The sequence below is a fragment of the Panthera uncia genome, chromosome B4, assembly GCF_023721935.1.
Source record: "Panthera uncia isolate 11264 chromosome B4, Puncia_PCG_1.0, whole genome shotgun sequence".
NCBI lineage: Eukaryota > Metazoa > Chordata > Mammalia > Carnivora > Felidae > Panthera > Panthera uncia.
In genome coordinates this window covers 80230361-80248901 of record NC_064809.1, presented here as the reverse complement: position 1 = coordinate 80248901, position 18541 = coordinate 80230361, and the positions used below count along the sequence as shown (strand labels likewise).

Here is an 18541-nt window from a genome sequence, read left to right as displayed (position 1 = left end):
GAGGAGGGGACAGTCAAGTGAAGAGGGGACATCCAGGTGAGGAGAGGACATTCAGGTGAGGAGGGGACAGCCAGGTGAGGAGGGGACAGCCAGGGGAAGAGAGGACAGACGGGGGAGGAGGGGACAGCCAGGGGAGGGGAGGACAGCCAGGGGAGGAGGGGACAGCCAGGGGAGGGAGGGCCGCCAGGAGGAGAGAGGTACCCATCCACAGAGCTGGGCACTACCGACCGAGCCGAAGTCTGACAGCTGATAGCGGGTTTCAGGGTGGGGGTCGCTGCTGAGATCATTCAGAGACGTTTCAGGGAACCCATGGGGTCAAGAGCCCGCTTGGAGGGCTCTGGGGGGGATTCACAAAAGACAGGGAGGGGTTTTGCTCTTTCGGGGAGCTTTGCTCTCAAGAGAGGGCCGAAGGCCCATCGAAAACGGAGAGCGAGCTGGGTGCCCGAGTGCCGAAGCCGTCCCGGGGGCGGGGGGGGGGGAACATCTGCCGAGCCCCCGTCCCAGCCGGCACCCTCACCGCACCTGCCCTGGTCCAGCGGGCACGGTCCCCTCCGTGGGGGGAGACCCCGAACCGGTTGCACGGAGGCTCAGCCAGCCCCCAGGTGGGGCCCCAAGCGGCACGCGCCCCGATGGCCTTCGGACACCCCATCTCCCCATTCGTCGCCTCGGAGGACAACCCGAGCGGCCGGCAGACATTCGAGCCAAACCCAGCTTGAGGCTGCAGGACGTGACATGAATGAGGAATCTGCCGCATGAGCCCGAGAGGCAGGGCCAGACGGGCTCTCGTCGGAAACGCCTGTTTGTGGCTCCCCAGCCTAATTTCGGAATATGATCATGAATAAATATCTTTCCTTCTGCAGCCTTTTCCTTCTGGGTGGTTCAATCAAATAGATACGGCCACCTCTTGTTTTCTAGAAGTGTGGAGAGACTGGGGCCCGGTTGGGGGGTGGGGGGCGTTACCCAGCATCCCACAGAAAGGTGGTGGCAGACAGGGAGGGAGCGCAGGAGGGTCAGAGCCCTTGCAGGGCATCTGGGGCCGCCCTCCGCTTCGGCTTTACCCCCTGCCTTTGTCCGTCCAACACGCCCTGACAAGCGCCCATCCAGCTACTGCTTGAATACCACCCGTGACGGGCAGCTCACTATCACAAGCATCATCGTGAGATGGTTCAACACGTTAGAAAGTTCTTTTCTTTGAAGAACTTCTCTTTTGCATGCCTATAATGTGTTGACCACTGCTCTCGGTGCAGGATGCAGTGAGTAAGGCCCACAGGGCCCCTGCCCTCAGTGGACCAACAGGAACCCACGCAGACGCCCGAAGGAGGGGTGGGAGGAGACAGCTACCGGCTAGTGTGGGGCAATGCAGGGGCTCTAGGGCGGCGTGAGACAGTGACAGGGCGGTTCGCACTGGTGACCCGGAGCCGTGACAACTTCACTGAGACCCGGGACACGTACGTGTGACTATCAGAGGACAGCATTCGGACAGAGGATGGAGTGGCAGGGGCGGGGTGGGGGGCGGGATCCAGCTGGCCTCTGAGGATGGGGGGCCACCCCCTAAGGTGGGTGGCCATCTTCAATGTCCTTCTTGGGGAGGGTCAGTCCCGGGAGCAGAAATTGGACAAGGGGCGATGGGGCATTTGGTGGCAGGGCCCTGTGCCTCCGCCCTGAGCCCAGAGGGGCCCTGCGAGTGTGTGCTACCCTCGGGCTTGCGTTTCCCTCCGGTCCCCTCCCCGCCCCCGCCCCCTCAAGGTCTCTGTGGCAGGAGCCTGAGCCGAACCTGCTCTCCCCACCCCTCCCCACCCCTGGGGACCCTCCTTCCCGGCAGCCTCGGAGGCCCCGGCTTACGCTTATTGGGCATTCTGCAGCTGCCCTTGTATGACTCCCAGCCCCTGCAGCCTCACCCCCTGGCCCAGCCTTGTCCCCCGGGACCCTCAGGATTACTTCCTGCCGCGGGTCAGCCCCACAGAGGCTCCCCTCCCTGTGGTAGTGGGCTGAAAAGAGCCCCCAGAAAGAGACGTCTGCATCCTAACCCCCGGTGCCTGTGAACGTGACCTTATTTGGATATAGGGTCTTTGCAGATAGAATTAAAATGAGGTCATCCTAGATCTAGGGTGGGCCCCACGTCCAATGACTGGCGGGTCCTTCAAGGAGAAAGAAGAGGGACATTTGAGACACGGACGCAGAAGAGACGCCCAGGGGAGGCTGTGAGGACGAGAAGAGAGGAGGGTGCGGCCACGCCAGGGATACTGAGGGTCGCCGGGTGCATCGGGAGCCTGGAGAAAGCCTGGGACAGATCCTCCCTCAGAGCCTCCAGGAGGGGCCGACCCCTCCGCATCTTGTTCTGACCCCGATGTGCAGACAGAGACAATAAATGTCTGTTATGTTAAGGCACCCAGTGTGTGGTGATTTGGGACATGTTCGGGTGCAGATTCGGCCGAACCCTAGCGGAACGGGCGGAGAGGGGACTGGCCCAGGGCAGGGGCGGGGGCGGGGGGCCCTCACCCTGTGCCTCTGCACGTCATGTGACTCTGAGCTTCCGGCTCCAGCCCCCAGTCCCCGCCCTGGGCCACACTTGGGGCTCCTGGCTCTGTCAGGCCACAGCTGTGTGGCCTGGAGCCTGCCATCCACCTCTCTGGGCTCTTGCCACATGCGTGTGCGAGAACTCCCATTTCACGTTATCGGGAGGCTTGGAAACACTATTCCCAGGCCACACAGCCAGGACCTGGCGCTCGGGGAGTGGCCGCTAAGTCCAAACACGCCCATGAGCCTTCAGTCCCAACGGCAAGTGACTGAATTGTGTGCTGACCGGAGGGTATTTTTGCCCCAAACGGATGTGTCTACTGTGTTTTTTTTTTTTCTATGTTTATTTTTGAGAGAGAGAGAGAGAGACAGCATGTGAGCAGACAAGAGGCAGAGAGAGAGGGAGACACAGAATCCGAGGCAGGCTCCAGGCTCCGAGCCGTCGGCACAGGGCCCGATGCGGGGCCTGAACCCACAGACCACGAGATCGTGACCTGAGCCGAAGTCGGACGCTCACCCGACCGAGCCACCCAGGCGCCCCTAAAGCTGATGTTTCTTGTGTGTAATTTTATCCTTATCGATGGTGGCAGCTTGTAAAATGCACAGCTCGGTGTAGTTAAGGGATTTCGCACCTGTGGAAGGTTTTCCCCGAAAACTCACTCGCAGATGGGGGGGCACATCCTTTGTCGGACCGCCTGCAGGAGCGGGGCTACGGGAACCGGTGGCAGGGTGCAGCCCCAGACCCTGTCCCCTCTCCGCCTGCCAAGGCCAAGCTCTCTGTGCCAGCGTCCAGCCCTCCTCCTCCAGCTCCCCCCGGGCGTGCCAAGCTGGCCCAGAAGAAGCCTTGCTGTCAGGAAAACCGCCGTTAAAACATTCTGTCCTCACCCGGGAGAGGACCTGGCTTGTCCACCACCAGAAGCCAGCCTGACACGGCCACACTGGCCCCGGGGCCTGTCTGAGGCTCCTTCCCCTGCCGGGCTCACTGGCCTGGTTCATCTCAGGCCGGAGCCTGTCTCCAGGTCGATTTGCTCTGCGCGTCTCCTCGGGGGTCTCCGTCTCGGCCTCGCATGAGCAAAACCTAGAAACACCTGCTTCTTACATCTCACGCTCAGCGTGGCCGAGTCCACGGCAGCCGGTGACGGTGTCAGCTACAGACATAGAGGACTCCCGCCGCCTGACTTCCAGTCCGGGTCACCAAAGGCCACCAGCTTCCTCCTGGGACACTCAGAACCCCGATCTCCTGCCAGGAGAATCCCAAGGTGCCCAGCAGCCGCCGTGCTCGGGCACCGGCCCATCGGCAGGGCCAGCCAAGCCCAGCGGGGGACCGGACATGCCCCTGAGACACCTCAGGTGACACCCCCGGCCTTTCTAGCCCTCCTCCCAAGGCAGAGCAGTGGGCTGGCCCGTCTGAGCTCACCCCTGCAGAGGCCAGGAGCCTAACAAGAGTGGTCCTCTCCTGCCGCTGGGTTGACCCGCAGGTAAGCGGGGGGTGACCAGAGAGCCATGGAAACTGTAAGGGAAGAAGTGTTATTAATAGATTCCTCCCCCCCCCCCAAAAAATGAGGAAATATGACTTCGAAAGCTCCAGTCCCCTCCCCAAGGTCAAGGCAGATAAAGGGCAGAGCAAGATTTTAACAGAAGTCCTGCCTTTATTTTTTTTTTTTAATTTTTTTTAACGTTTATTTATTTTTGAGACAGAGAGAGACAGAGCATGAACGGGGGAGGGGCAGAGAGAGAGGGAGACACAGAATCGGAAACAGGCTCCAGGCTCCGAGCCATCAGCCCAGAGCCCGACGCAGGGCTCGAACTCACAGACCGCGAGATCGTGACCTGGGCTGAAGTCGGACGCTTAACCGACTGAGCCACCCAGGTGCCCCAGAAGTCCTGCCTTTAAAGCTCCACCCTCCCCTACGCACCCCGTTGTGAGAGGGCAGTTTGGTGGCTGAGTCAAGGGACTGGATTAGACGTGCAGGACCCCCAGGCTGTGGGAAGGCAGGGAGGGAGGTGTGAGTTGAGGAGGGAGAAGGCCCAGAGCCTTCACGATCTCAGGGTTCGTGAGTTTGAGTTCCGAGTCAGGCTCTGCACCGACGGTGCGGAGCCTGCTTGGGATTCTCTCTGTCTCTGTCTCTCTGTCTCTCTCTCCCTCTCTGTCCCTCCCTGCCTGAAAATAAATAAACATTAAAAAAAAAAAAAAAAAGGCTGACCTTTGTTCCAGAAACCATCACCGTGTCACCAGGATTCGTCACTGCTCTGTCCAAACCGCATCACAGACCACACATGCCCAGAAAACCCCCCTGGGGGCCTGCTGCCCCCCACAAACACGGGGTCTGGGAGATACGGCCACTCACAGTGTGCGAGATGGGGTAGGAGGGGCCCTTCTAAGAGTTCCAAAGCAGGGAAGGTGATCCCACGGGAATCCCAAGTTCGGAGCACCTGGCCTTAAAGGTGGGGAGACTGAGGGGAAGGGTCCTGTCGCCTGGAATGACAACCCCTGAGGTTAGGGGCTAGTCTGTCTGCTTTGGTGTCCCTGGGCATCGTGCCCCATGGGGCTGTCGCGTGAATGGGAGGGAAGGAGTCTGAAAGACGGGAAAAGAGGAGGGGAGGAAGGAAGAAGGAAGAGAAAAGGGAAGGGAAGAGAGAAGGGAGAAGGGGAGGTGGAAGAGGGAGGGAGGGAGGGGAGAGCGTGCCCATTACGCACTCACTCAGCAGATCCTCACCGGCCACTGCCCGTGCCCACCTTGCTGGGCGCTGGGCACTCAGTAGGGAGGCAGATTCAGGCCCTGCCCTGAAGTAGCCCACCGGCCAGGGAAGACAGGCCCAGCCGTGGGCACCGCACTCTCAGAGCAGGGCTCTGTGTCCCGGAACTCGGGCTCCAGCAGAGGGGGTCAAGGCACAGAGAGTTCACATGTGGTGTGGGTTCAAGTTCAAGAACTGTTGACCCAGACGTGGCAGGACAGGAACGGAGGCGGGACAGGGGAACTTGCAACACGCAGCGAGGAGATAAACCCCAGCCAGGCCCGAGGCTTCCTTCTGGCCTACGGTGGCCGTACAAGGCCCTGAGGGTCTGTGAGGGCCCCTCTCTGGGTCTCCGCGTCCTAGCCAGCCGGTCACTAGCTCTGTGCCGCTTTTTCTCAGAGAAAACAGGTGTTTCTCCACACCCAGACCTCTGTCGACGGAAGATGAATGGGAGGGCCTATGAGTTCCCCGTTCTCGGTGGCCTTTAGAACTATGGTTCTGAGGCTCAACTGCCCGTTAGAATCACCCGGACAGGGTCCAGACCTCCCAGCGCCCAAACCGCACCCGGCTCAGGGACCGAGAACGGGCACAGGTAAGGCCCAGGATCAGAAGTCCAAGTGCAGCCAAGATGGGAACCACCTTCCTGGAGCTTCTACTCAAAGGGTGGTCCGTGGACCGGCAGCTTCCGGGCCTCCCAGAGCGCGTTAGTCATCCAGAGTCTGCGTCTATCACCGGGGTGAGCAACGCACATGTGCATTCTGAGCCGCTGCCTGGTGCATGGCGTGAAACCCAGGTGTACTTCCTGTCCCCGGAGGCCCCGAGTGGCGGGTGGACATGAGCTGGCGGGCCCGTCTGACCATCACGGCCCAGATTTGGATGACCCAGGGTGGTCTGAGCGGGGCACCCGGCCCCATTAGGCGTGCTCTGTTCCCACCTTGCCATAGGATGCTGGGACCCTGTGCAGCCCACGCCTTCCTTCCGTGGGCCTTGCCTGTTAGAAAGTTCTACCGGATCCGACGCAGGGTTCCCCGGCCTCTGACTCCCCCGGGTGAGCTGCCGGGGCCTGGTCTCCACCTCAGGCTGTCCGCTCCCCAGCACCTGTCTCTTGTCTCCCTCTGCCTGGGACCTTTAGGCCGATTTCTTTCCTCCAGAGCTGCTGCCTCAGCACCCCGCCCCCGCCCCCCCCACTGTCCCCCGGGTAGGACCTGTCCCCCAGACCAACCAGGACCGGCCGTTCGAGAAGATTCCGTCTCGCTAACACCACGCTAATTGTGTCCCTAGAAGGAAGCACCCAAAGCCTTTTGTTAGTGACATATACTGCCATGATGGAGATGATTCACGGACAAAAGCGGCCTGGGTCAGGGTCCAGGATGAGAGGACCGGGCAAGGGGAGTGGGTCTCGACAAGGAACAGGGGGTGATGGGGGAGCAGATCCCTCCCTCCATGTGGAGACTCCAGGAGGGGCCAACACGGAGAAAGAGATTGGTGAAGATACGTTGCTGCCTATTAGAAATCTGTTACGTGAGACCAGAGAACAACGTCCCCTTCCCACAGTACGATGGACTGAGTCGCTGAGCACGAGTCACGTTGCAAAGCAACAGAAAAGTACCGTGCATATGCGTGCGTGTGAAGGTATTTTTTTGTATGTGCATATACTCATACAGATATGGATAATGGACAGATTAACATGCATCACACAGAGCAAGCAAGAGCAAGGAAGACCCTCATGAGCCAAGGAACTAAAAATGGAATTGGAATTCTCCAGAGGTAAGCCACTGCCTAAGCTGGTTTTGCCCAGCGGGAGCATTTGCCAAGCCCAGTCACCTTGACCTTCCTTTGTCAGGACCACATACGGCGCTGGGGTGGGAAGGAAAGCCTGGGCCTGTCCTGCTCGAGAGTCAGGGAGCCCACGTAAAGCCGGGTTTTCCAAAGGGCTATGATGTCACTGTTGAAATAAGTTGGCAGGGGGTGGGGCGCCTGGGTGGCTCAGTCGGTTAAGCATCTGACTTTGACTCAGGTCATGAGCTCACCGTTCATGGGTTCGGGCCCCACGTCTGTGCTGACAGCTCGGAGCCTGGAGCCTTCTTTGGATTCGGTGTCTCCTCTCTTTGCCTTTCCCTCGTTCTCTCTCTCTCAAAAAATAAACAATAACATATATATGTATAGATAGATGATATAGATGATAGATATAGATACAGATTTTTTTTTTTTTTAATTAGAGGGGAAACTTGAAGAGAACACTTACTTTATCGATCCTGGCACGGGACAAAAGGAAAAACACTCTCCCCTGAAGTCATAACCACAAACCAGCCCTCATGTGGATTTTATACCTAGCCATGTGGACCACAAAGCTCAAACTAAGACTCTAGTGAAAGGGACTCACATTGAAGTGACTCTCAGCAGGTAGAAACGACCGCCGGCAAAGCTCACAGAAGACACAAGGGAAAAAGCACCATGAACAAGAGTCCACGCAAACAAGAGGCAGCCGCCGCAGACCAGGCTTCAGGCGCCAGCTCATCAGAGGTGGAACATGACATAAAGATGCCTAAAGAGTTAAAAGAAGGGATCAAAGATATGAATAAGGGACAAGAGACTGTAAAATGGCCAAGAAATTCTGCAAAGTTAGCAACTAAAACTTCTAGCAACCCCAAGCGATATAACCGAAATAAAATGAATGGACTAAACAGCAGAGTCAATGTAGCCGTTGTGGTCAAGGTCCCCTCCCCCACCCCCACCCCCAGCTACTGCAACGCCCATCCAAGGGGTGAGTTCACACATTTCTTGCTCAAGAAAGTTCAAAGCGGGTGTTCCTACCCGGCAGCCCTCCCTCCCAGAACGATTCCATCTGTGGCCCCCGCCATCTTCCAGCACATGGCTACCAATGTCACCCCATTGCCTGCGCACCAGGGCATCACCCGGGCCTCCTGGATGAACATCCCTGTGTGAGCACCAAGGGTCATACGGGGACCAGGTTTGGGGACCAGGCCCTGCAATGGTACATCTTGCTTCGCTCGCATTTCGGTGACTAGGAGTCCGTTCCGTGGCTGGGAGATGTGGGCCAGCTGTGTGCCCAGCAGGAAAAGAAAGTGGGTCTGCTGAGCGGCCAGGCCGTCTGGACCACGGCAGGTGAAGAAACATGAAGGTCCAGTAAGTGTCAGCCACAGCCATTATTTAGCCAACGGCACTCTTGAAAACCTCGCCCATCGTTACTTCCGTTAATCCTCGTGACTCCCACCCTGGGGATGAAGCTAAGCTGGGAGCAGCCTTCCCATTTTCCAAATGAGGAAACGCATGCTCAGAGAAGGGCAGTGACTTGCCCAAGATTACACAGCTGCTGAGAGGCCGAGCTTGGGATCGGAGTCCAGGATTTCCCGCCACATCACACCGTTGCCTTTCTCTCCGGACAACCAGGGGAAAGGAGAGGGATCGTGGAGCCAGGGGTCCTCCGTTGGCCTCTGTGTGTTCAGCTGAGTTGGTGAACCCCCCCCCCAGCTTAGGCTCCAGTGGACCCAGGGCTGAGGAAACTGATCGGAGGTCAGGGCCGTGAGTCTAGAGTTGAGCTCAGCTTTAACACCAGCTCCCTGGGGCATCAGGGTGGCCGGCCTGGGCCCCAGGGTCGGCATCTGCCCCACCCCAGTGCAGCTAAGAGGTCCCTGTCAGTGGGTCAGCCAGCAAATATTTATCCAGCGCCCCCGGTGTAGTGAGTAGTGTTGTAGGTTTCAACAAGCAGAGCCCGGGAGCAGGAGACATGCGAAATCCAGGTAGGGCTTACCTGACGAGCTAGATTTTTAGCGCCCGAACTCCAACCGCGAGCTGGGGCCCTGACCTCACGGCACAGCATTTTCACCAGGACCCACGGAAGGAAGGACTTTCGGTTCTGTTTTCGCAGGTACAGGGACGATAATGGTGAAGTTGATTCTGGTGTCGGCAGCGACGTCATCCGACATCCCTGAACGCTGTGCGCCCGGCAGCGCCTGGGTGGAAGACGGATCCTCTTTAACTTTCGTCATAAGCCTACGAAACGCAAATTCCCTTCTCGCTTCCGTTGGGCCAGAGAAGGAAGCTGGGGCTCCGAGAAGTGAGCGATTCCCCCCGCGTCACAGGGCAGGTGGAGGATGCCCCCATGATTCACGCCCTGGGACCTGACTCCAGCATTGCAGGGTAGCCGATGCCCTGAGAGAGGCACTGAGCTCCTCCTGGACAGAGCTTCCAACAGGCCGTCTGTATCCCCGGCTCCGAGCCCAGGGCCTGCGCAGGGTAGGTGCGCGGGGAAGGTCTGTTAGGAACGGTGTGTGCACAGTGATTTGTACGGATGTGAAATCCCACCTGTGCCTTGATGATACCCCTGCAGGCAGGAAGCATACCAACCCATCCGAAATGCTCACGGATGAATGAATGAATTCCTGCAGCTGTTGGCCAACCCAGATCAGCTGGCCGGCTCTTCCCGGGAGAATCATGCCTGGGCCATCCCCGCAGTCCATTTTCCAAGCCGCCAGGCCTCCCAGAACCTGCTGTGCCAGCTCAGCCCGGGCCCCCACGGACCGACGAGCCCCCGCCGCTCCCTAGGATAAACTCACCGGGGGGATATGAGGACCCATTTGATCTCCCAGGTGAGAAAGGCCCGTGATGCCCCCCTGCCTCCGCGGCCCGGGTCTTACAGGGAGAGAAAGCCCACGGGGGTGGGGACTGGAGGAGGGAGGTGGGGGCTTTGGTCTGTTGCCAGAGAGAGAGGGGAGGAACACACTTTTCCCCAGACAAGCTGTTTGCTTCCCAGCTGACTTTGGTAAAAGAAAAAATATTCCTAGTGCCATCTGTTCCCAGAGCGGGGCTGGTGTGGGGCCCGGGGCTTCCTGTAGCTCAGGCAGCCAGACCCAGTTTCAGAATCGGAGACAGCTGCCCCCTGGATTATTTCGGGAAGCGGCTCAACTCCGCAGCACCCCGGCCGTCCTTCGAGGCATTTCCCGTCGCTCCGAAGCTGTTTGCACACGCAGCCCCAGACTGCCAGCTCCTTCTCAGGCCTCAGGGCCTCCTGTTCAGCCACTGTCATCATCCTGCTTCCTGCTTCCTCCTCTGTAGGAGCCAGACTCCCCGGGGTGGAGGGGGTGGGGGGCCAGGACCAGGGAGCTAGACTGAGGGAAGGGCAAGACTTGGTTCCCTGGGAAGGGGGGGAAGGGAGCAACTAGAGGAGTCTGGAGTCTGGTGGCCAGGAGGCTGGAGATGGGGAGTCGGGCGGTAGGACAGGGGAGGGGCGAGGGCTGACCTGGATATGGTGAGTTGGGCGGGTCCCGTCCCCCACCCAAGGGACGCCGGGCCCTGGGCAGTTGGAAACGGGGGTGTGGTCGGGAAGGCGGACGGTGGGTGTCAGGGGCTGGGGGGTGGGGGCTGGAGTTACCGTCCAAGGGGGACCGAGGGTCAGTGTGGCGAGACGGAAGGGGTTCTGGGGACGGATGTTGGGGATGGTCGCGGGACAATGTGAAGGACCTTAATGCCACTGATCGGTGCACTCCAGATGTCAGGTGCATTTTTCCACAATAGAGCGACGGAACGGTGCAATTAAAAGGCAGAGCTGCTCAGATTGGCCAGAAGGACACGGCTATTTGTGTCTGCAAGGAGTCCTCTTTACATACAGAGACACAGACAGTGTGAAAGTAGCAAGATGGAAATGATAGCTCGCTGTGTTAGCATCAGACAAAGGTTTCAGCGCAGGAGATACTCCAGGGGACAAGGAGAGCACAGACGGCACTCCCCGGGGGGCCCCAGGTGAGCATCCTGTCCGCCGGCTCCCACACCCGCCCCTCCCGGCCTCCCTGCGCCTGTCGCCCCCTCCCACGCTTTGAACGTCTCCCTCTTCCCCCATTTATTTTTTTATTTAACAAATCATTTTTATTTTGTATTTATAAAAATAAAATAAAATAAATAAATAAAATATAAAAATAAAATAAAAATCATTTATTTTCTACTTAAAAAATCGTTTTTAAGTTTATTTATTCATTTCAAGCAAGACAGAGAGAGGGAGCAGGGGAGGGGTAGAGAGGGAGGGGTGGAGAGGGAGAGAGAGAATCGCAAGCAGGCTCCGCATGGCCAGCGCGGAGCCCGACGTGGGGCCTGAACTCACGAACCGTGAGATCACGACCTGAGCCGAGACCAAGAGGGAGACACTTAACCGAAGAGCCGCCAGGCGATGCCCCGCCGTCCCCAGCCGGCCTTGAACGGGGCCAGGTCCTCTGCGCTCCCCGCCTCGGCCCTCGGCCCTGGCCCCCTTCACGCCAGGCGTCCAGAAAGCACGAGCCAGGGCCGCCCCGGCCGTCTCGCCTCGCTCGTGCAGGTGGACGACGTTGACCCCTGTTCAGCGTCACGGCAAATTTAAACGTGTCCGTTAATTTTCTGTAGCCTTATCGAGCAGTAGCCTATAAAAGGAAAGGTCCCCAGTGTTTTAAGTGCACAATTTGATGAGTTCTGATGAAGGCATATAGTCCCGTAACCGCCACCCCAACTCTCATGACGCAGGGCAGTGCCGCCTCCCGCAAAGGTCCCTTCGTGCCTCTTTGCTGCTGTCGGAACCCTTCCCCAAGCCCCCCCCGGCACCGCCCCCCCCCCCCCCCCCCCCCCCGCAGTCTGGCCTTTTCTAGAATTTCTTACAAACTGTAGCATCAGCGCATCGCCTGCTGGGCCTCCCGTCTGTCACCCGCCCCGTGCTCCTGGGGTCTTGCCCGCTGGCTCTGCATCGGCACCCCCTCCCTCGGGGCCACGCAGAACCCAGTGCGCGGACGCCCTGTGACCCGTGTATGCCTTTGCCAGCGACGGACGTCTGAGTCCTTCCCGATCTGAGGCGTCTGTGAACAGCACTGCCATGTGCGTGCAGGTCTTGGCGTAGACGTACGTTTTCGTTTCTCTCGGATGAACACCTAGCCGTGAATCGGCCGGGTCGGACGAGGAGGGTCTGTTTTAGTCCGGAAGGAACCCGCCGAACTCCTTGCCGCACACGCATCCCCACCCGCAACGTGTGCCAGGTCCCGGGGCTCCACGTCCTTGCCCACACTTGATGTCGTCAGACTCTTCAACTTGGCTGTGACGGGAGGTGCGCAGCGGGCTGTCCGGTGGTTTTACTTCCCTGAGGAATGACGGTCTGGGGAATCCGGGTTGGTCAGCTCAGGCTGCTGTGACAGCACACGGCAGACCGGGGGGCTTAGACGCCAGACATTCATCGCTCATGGTTCTAGAGGCTGGAAGTCCGAGGTCAAGGTGCCGGCAGGTTCAGCTCCTGGTGAGAGGCCTCCTCGCGGCTTGCAGATGGCCACTTTCTGGCTGGGTCTTCACGAGCAGAGAGAGAGAGAGAGAGAGCCCTGGTGTCTCTCCCCCTTCTTAATAGGACGCTAATCCCATCATGGGGCCCCACCCTCGCGAACTCCTCTATACCTAATCGCCTGTGAGTCCAGAGGGGAGGGGAGCAGGTGGACGGGGGTGGGGTGGAAGAGAGACCTCTTGAGACCGTCTCACCCTCAGACACCATCTCCTGATGCCACACCCCATGGGACGTCCTCCCACACGCCACAAGCCCCCCACCCCAAAGCCCCCCACCCCCGCCCCCAGATCCAAGGCTGTCAAACTGGTACAACCCCAGACCCAGCGGGGGCCCGGAGCCGGAGGGCAGGGGAGAGGCAGCCCTGGGGGTGCCCAGCTCAGTCGTCCCCTTGCCAGCCCCGACCCCCACCCCCTGTGCCTTGTCCTGGCTGGTTCCCGCCACACGTCAGCTCCTGGGATGGCCACGTTCCACCCCCCTGCAGGGACTTGTTCTTTGAGAAACACAGGCAGCAAGGGCCAGTTCTCACCAGAGACAGCGTGACGTGATGGCACATCCCTGGGGACAGACCAGGAGACCATCCGACCTACTCGTCAGCCACAAAGATTTCTCCTTTGTGACTTCCGGGCAAGGCTCACCATCGAGCTGCAGGGGTGGCTCTGGGCCATGGCTCCTCTGGCAAGTAAGTGGATTAACTTCCCCCAAGGGGCTCGGGGGCTTGGTTTGGGGGCCAGGTGAGACTCCTGCCTCTGGATGGTGATCCTGGGGCCCATCACGCTGAGACAGAGGCAGGCTGGGGCCTCCGATCTTCAGCCCTGACACCTGAGAGTCCTTTCTGCTCCCAAAGTCGGACACAGGAGCCCGAGTGAAGGTCAGCATCATTGGTCTCTTCGCTGCTCCCACGGATGCCCTCAGAGATGAGGCCCTGAGAACCTTCCACGCCCCGCCCCACGGAAAGGGGAACTGCTTTGGGGGGTCAGCTCGTACTTATGCATATTGAAGGGTCCTTCCCAGGGCACCGCAGGCTCCCCCAATCCCTCCCAGAACTACATTAGTTACTGTAAACTGAGTGAGGCCAGAGGTTGGTTCAAAACAGATCCAGGCCTAGTGAATTCAAAGATATTCGGATGGAAACACGGATCAGGGATGGGGGGAAGGGGCAGGCGTGCCACAGACACACAGGGAAACAGAGGGCAGCCGGCTGTATGGTGGGGGAGGTCCCTCTGTGGCCCTTGGGCCCTCCCTTGGGTCCTGCAAGCAGGCTCAGAGAAGCAGCTTTGGGGGGGCAGTGACAGTTAATTCGGGGATCCACGGGGCGTGCTGTCGGCGTTTTCTTTCAGCTTGTGCTTGCGAAACAGGCTGTAGAGGACGCGTAACGTGCTCTTGGTGTCCTTGTTCACGATGTCTGCAGGGCAGAGGAGAACAGGACAGCCAGTCAGGCCTAGGCGGGGGTGGGGAGGGGGTGACCACCGTCCCACTGTTGCCCGGGACCCAGTGGCTTCCTGGGACACGGGACTTCCGTGCTAAACCCGGGGGGTGGGGAATCCCTGTCCAACGGGACAGCTGGTCACGCCAGGCCTGAGTCCCAGGACCCTCACGTGGCCCTGCCTCCCTGCTCCTCCCCTGCACCCCGGTGCCCCCCACGCCTGTCGGGACAGCCTGCCCCAGGGTCCCCAATCCCCGGTCTCCTCTCCCTGTGACCCCTCCCCCACTGGGGCTGGTGGAAGCTGTGGGCACCGCACCCCCTCATAGGAAGTCCCTGAAGAGGCTCGGTGTCTGCCATGCCACGCAAGGGGACCGCACGGCCACATGCTGTCCCCTGACACCGCGGCACCCCCTCGAGCCGCACCCTCACCTTCGGGGTTGATGGGGTAGCTGAGCAGGCCTTCGTCCTTGAGCAGCTCCAGGGCCAGGGTGACATTGTGCAGCTGTGATAAGACCCCACCAGATGTTGGCAAAATGAGGGAGCCTCCACCCAGGTGCTGGTCCCCAAGTACCAGGCCCGCCCACCACTCAAGGAGTCCACCCCGAGTGGGAAAGGCAGTTATGGCGAGGGGCATCTAGTCCGGACGTCAGGGAGGGCTTCCTGGGGGAGGTGACGTCTAGAGGTAAGTCCTGCCAAGGGAGGGGACGTAGCCAGGGGTTTATCCTGACCTTTTCTGATGCAGCCCCAACGCTGTGGGCAACGGAGACGCCACCAGGAGCAGCTCAGTTCCAGGGGCAACGCACAGATGGGGAAACTGAGGTTCTGAGTGGCCAAGGGGCTCCTCTGAGCTTACAAGACGGAGAGCGTCAGAACCAGGTCCGTCTCACTCTGATGTCCGGGCAAAGCAGGCTGGAGGCTGGAGCAGCGCCCCTGCCCAGGCCCACCTGGGCTCAGACCCCTGCTCGGTCGCCGGGCAACCTCCAGGCTCCCCCGGCCTGCCTTGCGCCCCTGCAGAGCGGGGTCCCCACCATTTCCCCCGTGTCCCGATCCGGGATGCTGGGCGGGGCGCCCTGGGGAGCCCTGAAGAGACGCTCTGTTAGCGGAGATTTCCCTGTTCACGGCTAGTTTCTCCCTGGGGCCTCGATATGATCAAAAAGTCCCTTCCCTTCTTGGGGCAGCAGCCTGGTGTCTTAGAAGGAGATGGTGTGGGGTGACGGCAACGGCATGGGGTGGGGTGAAGCAGGTCTGAAGGCAGCTAAACCCCTCATTCACTGTGACTTCAAGCAGGCCCTCCCTTCAATGGTCTCGGCCCCCGACAGGGCGACCGTGGGCCCCGGAAGGCCTCGACTGGCGGCCAGCCATGCGGCCCCATCCCCGCCGCGCGGCCTGCTTCCCACGGTCCCCATGGCAACCTCACCGGTGGCCTAGAGGCCCAGCGGGCAGAGGAACAGCCGAGCAAGGCCACTTGGGGAAGCCGGCCCAGCCCGGTGGCCTCCCAGTGGCTCTGGGTAGGAGGACTCTTGCGACCTGGACGGGGCTCGAAGCCCCTAAGAGAGCTCTCCCGAGGGAGGGCGGGGTGTGGGTTACCCCGTCCTGGTCCGAGGACACTGGGCGGGGCCGGGGAGAACCTTCCACCCCATCCCCCACCCCAGGACTCCCGCTGCAACTGGGGCAAGGGGCGGAGCGCTCCCTGGTGGCTGGTCGCGGCAGGCTGTGCGGGGACAAGGCGGGCCGTCTGTGGGGTCCCTCTGCACGGGGAGAGGTGTTGCCGCAGAGAATGGACAGAGACCCGGGCAGGGGGGTGGGGGGTCCGAGACGCAAGAGTGGGAGAGGGGCGGCGCTGTAGCCGGTCAGGAGGAGCCCCAGGCTGTCAGTGGTGCCGAGGCCCCCGGGCAGGTGGGACACACAACTGGGGCCGTGCGGACGCAGGTAGGAAGTCTCAGAGGGAGCAGGCCACGGCTCCATTGCTCGCTGCTGTCACTGTGTCCCCAAGGATTCCCCCCAGCCCGGAATATTCTGAAAAAATGAGGGCCGCTGTTGTTCACATTCTCATCGTGAACACTAGTCACCGGCTGCCCACAAGGTAAGCGTCAGAATGAGAGGCTGAGACTGGACCCTCGGCACAGTGCTCTCCCGCCTCCCAGCCCTGCCTTTGATGGACTCACTCTCCACACCGGCGTCTCCCAGAGCATGACCCAGGGCATAGAGGGAAAGGGCGTCTGTGACCAAACGGGTTGGGGAAAGGTTAGCTAAAAATACGATGGAAATCCTTCGCTGCGGGACTTCTCAGAGCCTTGACTGTCTAAGGCGTACTGCAAACCTTCCAGACAACACATGGTTGCCCAAGTTATTTGACCGTAGGATCCAGTTGTCATGGGGCCCCTCAGGGGACCAGTGTTTTGGAAACACTTGGTCCATTCACTTATTTAAAAAATATTTGTGAGCACCTACTGTGGGCGGGCTGTGCGACAAGGGCAAAACCACCCCACCCCCCGGCTCCCTACCCCCATGGAATTTGTGCTCTGAGAACCGCCACCATCGACACTGCGAGAACGACCACACTTGCTTCAACCTGTCAAGCCCGTGCTCGACCCGAGCCCCGCGGAGCTGCCGCAGGCTCCAGATCCGTCTCCCGCGCTCCCCCCTAAGCGTCACCTCGCTTCCGTGCACGGTGAGATGGTGACAGAGGCACCACGTTGCACGGAGCGGGGGGAAGGTTGTAACCCAGGAGGATGCGCTCAAATCCCCCCGGGGAGAAATAACTGAACGTGGGAGGAGGCCCACGATTCCCGGAACTGGTGTTTTGCTTACAGCAGAACAGACCGTCGCCTCCCTCCCTCCGTCCCTAGAGCTCGTCTTCCCGAAAGGAATGACAGTGTCGCGAAAACACCGGTGGCCAGGAAGGGCTGATAAGGAGACCGCCAACGTGGAGGGGCCGCTCCGCCAAGATCAGGGTGCCTCGGGTGTCCTACCGTCGGCAAAGGGCTGGTGCTCCCGCCCTCTTCAGCTAATGACCTCTCGGCATTTTGGTCACACCCTCCCGTAGCTGAGACCTCCCACAGTAAAAATCCATGCTTGGGGGTCTGAGCTCAGAGGCCGCTTCTCTTCCCCTGTGTGGAATGTGGCTCATCGCGGGAAGCTGGTTCTAAAATCGGTGGGTTCGGCAGGCTGACGGCACCCGGGGACGTGAGGAGTCAGGACGTTTGTCCCTGGCTCGTAATGGGGTTTGTGAGGGTGCCGATTGCGGGGAGGAGGCTTTGAAGTCCCCATGGAGCCCGACAGCCGAGGAACAAAGAGGGGACCCCTGTGCCGTCCCGGGTCTTGGTTCTGCGCCCCTTCCCAAGGCTCCCTGGCCTGCGTGTGGCCCTCACTTCTCCATCCGCCTCCCCGCTCTCCTGCCTTCTCCTGCCTCCGTGTCCTGCCTTCTGGGTGCAGGGCGAACACCACCGCCCCGGCTGGGCTCTTGACCCTCCTGAGCCTTCCGGCAGCTTCGGGCAAGACTCCCTCTTGGCCACGGAGAGGCTCACACCCCCTCTGCCTCCCTTAGGGCTCACCCTGACTCCCCAGAAACCGGGAGAAGGCTCTGGCTTTGGAGGCAAACAGTGAGCCCACTGTTCCTGCTCCTACCTCTAGAACCACAAACGCTGCATGGCTCCAGCCGATTAGCTCCTCACCCTAGAGCCGAGCCCTTGAGAGTCTGAGCCCCGAATCAATCTTCCAGTCAAGCTCGCTCCTGCCTCCTGGGAAGGTGGAGGCCGTGCCCACTGAAGACCGCGTCTCCGTGGTGCAAGGGGGAGAAGAGCAGGCTGAGGGTCAGAAGGCCAGTGCTCATGTCAGACCTGCCACTGAGCAGCGGAGTGGTCCTGGGCAAGCCCCAGAGCCTCTCCGGGCCTCAGCTTTCCCCTCTGTCGAATGGAGACACAACCCCTGCCCTGTCCCCCAGCAAGGGTGCAGGGTGGGGATGAAATGGGGTAAAGGGCCAGGTGAGGCCAGAAGTAGGATGTGAGCACAGCTGTGGTTCGGGGGCCTATGAAACACCGAGGAGCCTGGATGAGCCACGGAGGTGGTCGGAACCGACAGCCCGGCTAAGCAGGTGGGAACGAAGCAGGAGGCAGGGTAGGCAGAGGAGCCATCTGGGCAAAAGGCCTGGAGACGCGAGAGAACCGGGCTGCGGGTAGGCTCTGACGCTGAGACCAGGAGTCGGTGGGACACGGATGGACAGGGCTGTGGATGTGTGGGGAGGGGCCTGGAGGAAGGGACCAGGGTGTGTGTGTGGTGGGGGGGGGGGGGGGGGGGGGGGCCGGGGGGGGGGGGTGGGGCCCGCCCGGGGGGGGGGGGGGGGGGGGGGGCGGCCAAGCCAGGATGGAGTCCAGCGGCCCCCCACCCCCACCCCAGGCAGGCCACGAGGTCTGATCCAACCCTGGAACTGTGGCTCTCACCCTCCCCGGTGACGCAGCCATGCCAAAGGGGACGGAATTCCTTCTTTGGGATGGATGAATGGGTGGGTGGATGGGTGGGTGGATGGATGAGCAGATAAATAGGCAGATGAAGGGATGGCCAGG

The 18541-nt window shown here is 60.4% G+C and overlaps 1 protein-coding gene across 2 annotated transcripts; it reads right to left on the bottom strand.

Moving 5' to 3' along the window:
- Positions 1-11866: 11866 nt before the first annotated feature.
- On the bottom strand, positions 11867-18264 carry LOC125919218 (gamma-parvin-like). Of its 2 annotated transcripts, XR_007456691.1 has the most exons (4): positions 14708-18264; positions 14409-14481; positions 13083-13958; positions 11867-12564 (listed from the first exon to the last, which is right to left on the bottom strand). XR_007456691.1 is itself a non-coding variant. In XM_049625741.1 (3 exons), exons 1-2 carry the CDS (start codon positions 14611-14613, stop codon positions 13849-13851), a joined length of 315 nt encoding a protein of 104 aa, XP_049481698.1. In that variant the 5' UTR covers positions 14614-14700; the 3' UTR covers positions 11867-12564; positions 13083-13848. The 2 variants fall into 2 exon arrangements, 1 of the variants encoding a protein (XP_049481698.1); XM_049625741.1 differs by lacking the exon at positions 14708-18264 and having other exon boundaries at positions 14409-14700.
- Positions 18265-18541: the final 277 nt, after the last annotated feature.

Coding starts and splice junctions, on each gene's coding strand:
- LOC125919218 (XM_049625741.1), bottom strand. CDS start 14,613: ATGCCCCTCGCCATAACTGCCTTTCCCACTCGGGGTGGACTCCTTGAG. Junction 13,959..14,408: donor CTACCCCATCAACCCCGAAG/GTGAGGGTGCGG, acceptor TCTGCCCTGCAG/ACATCGTGAACAAGGACACC.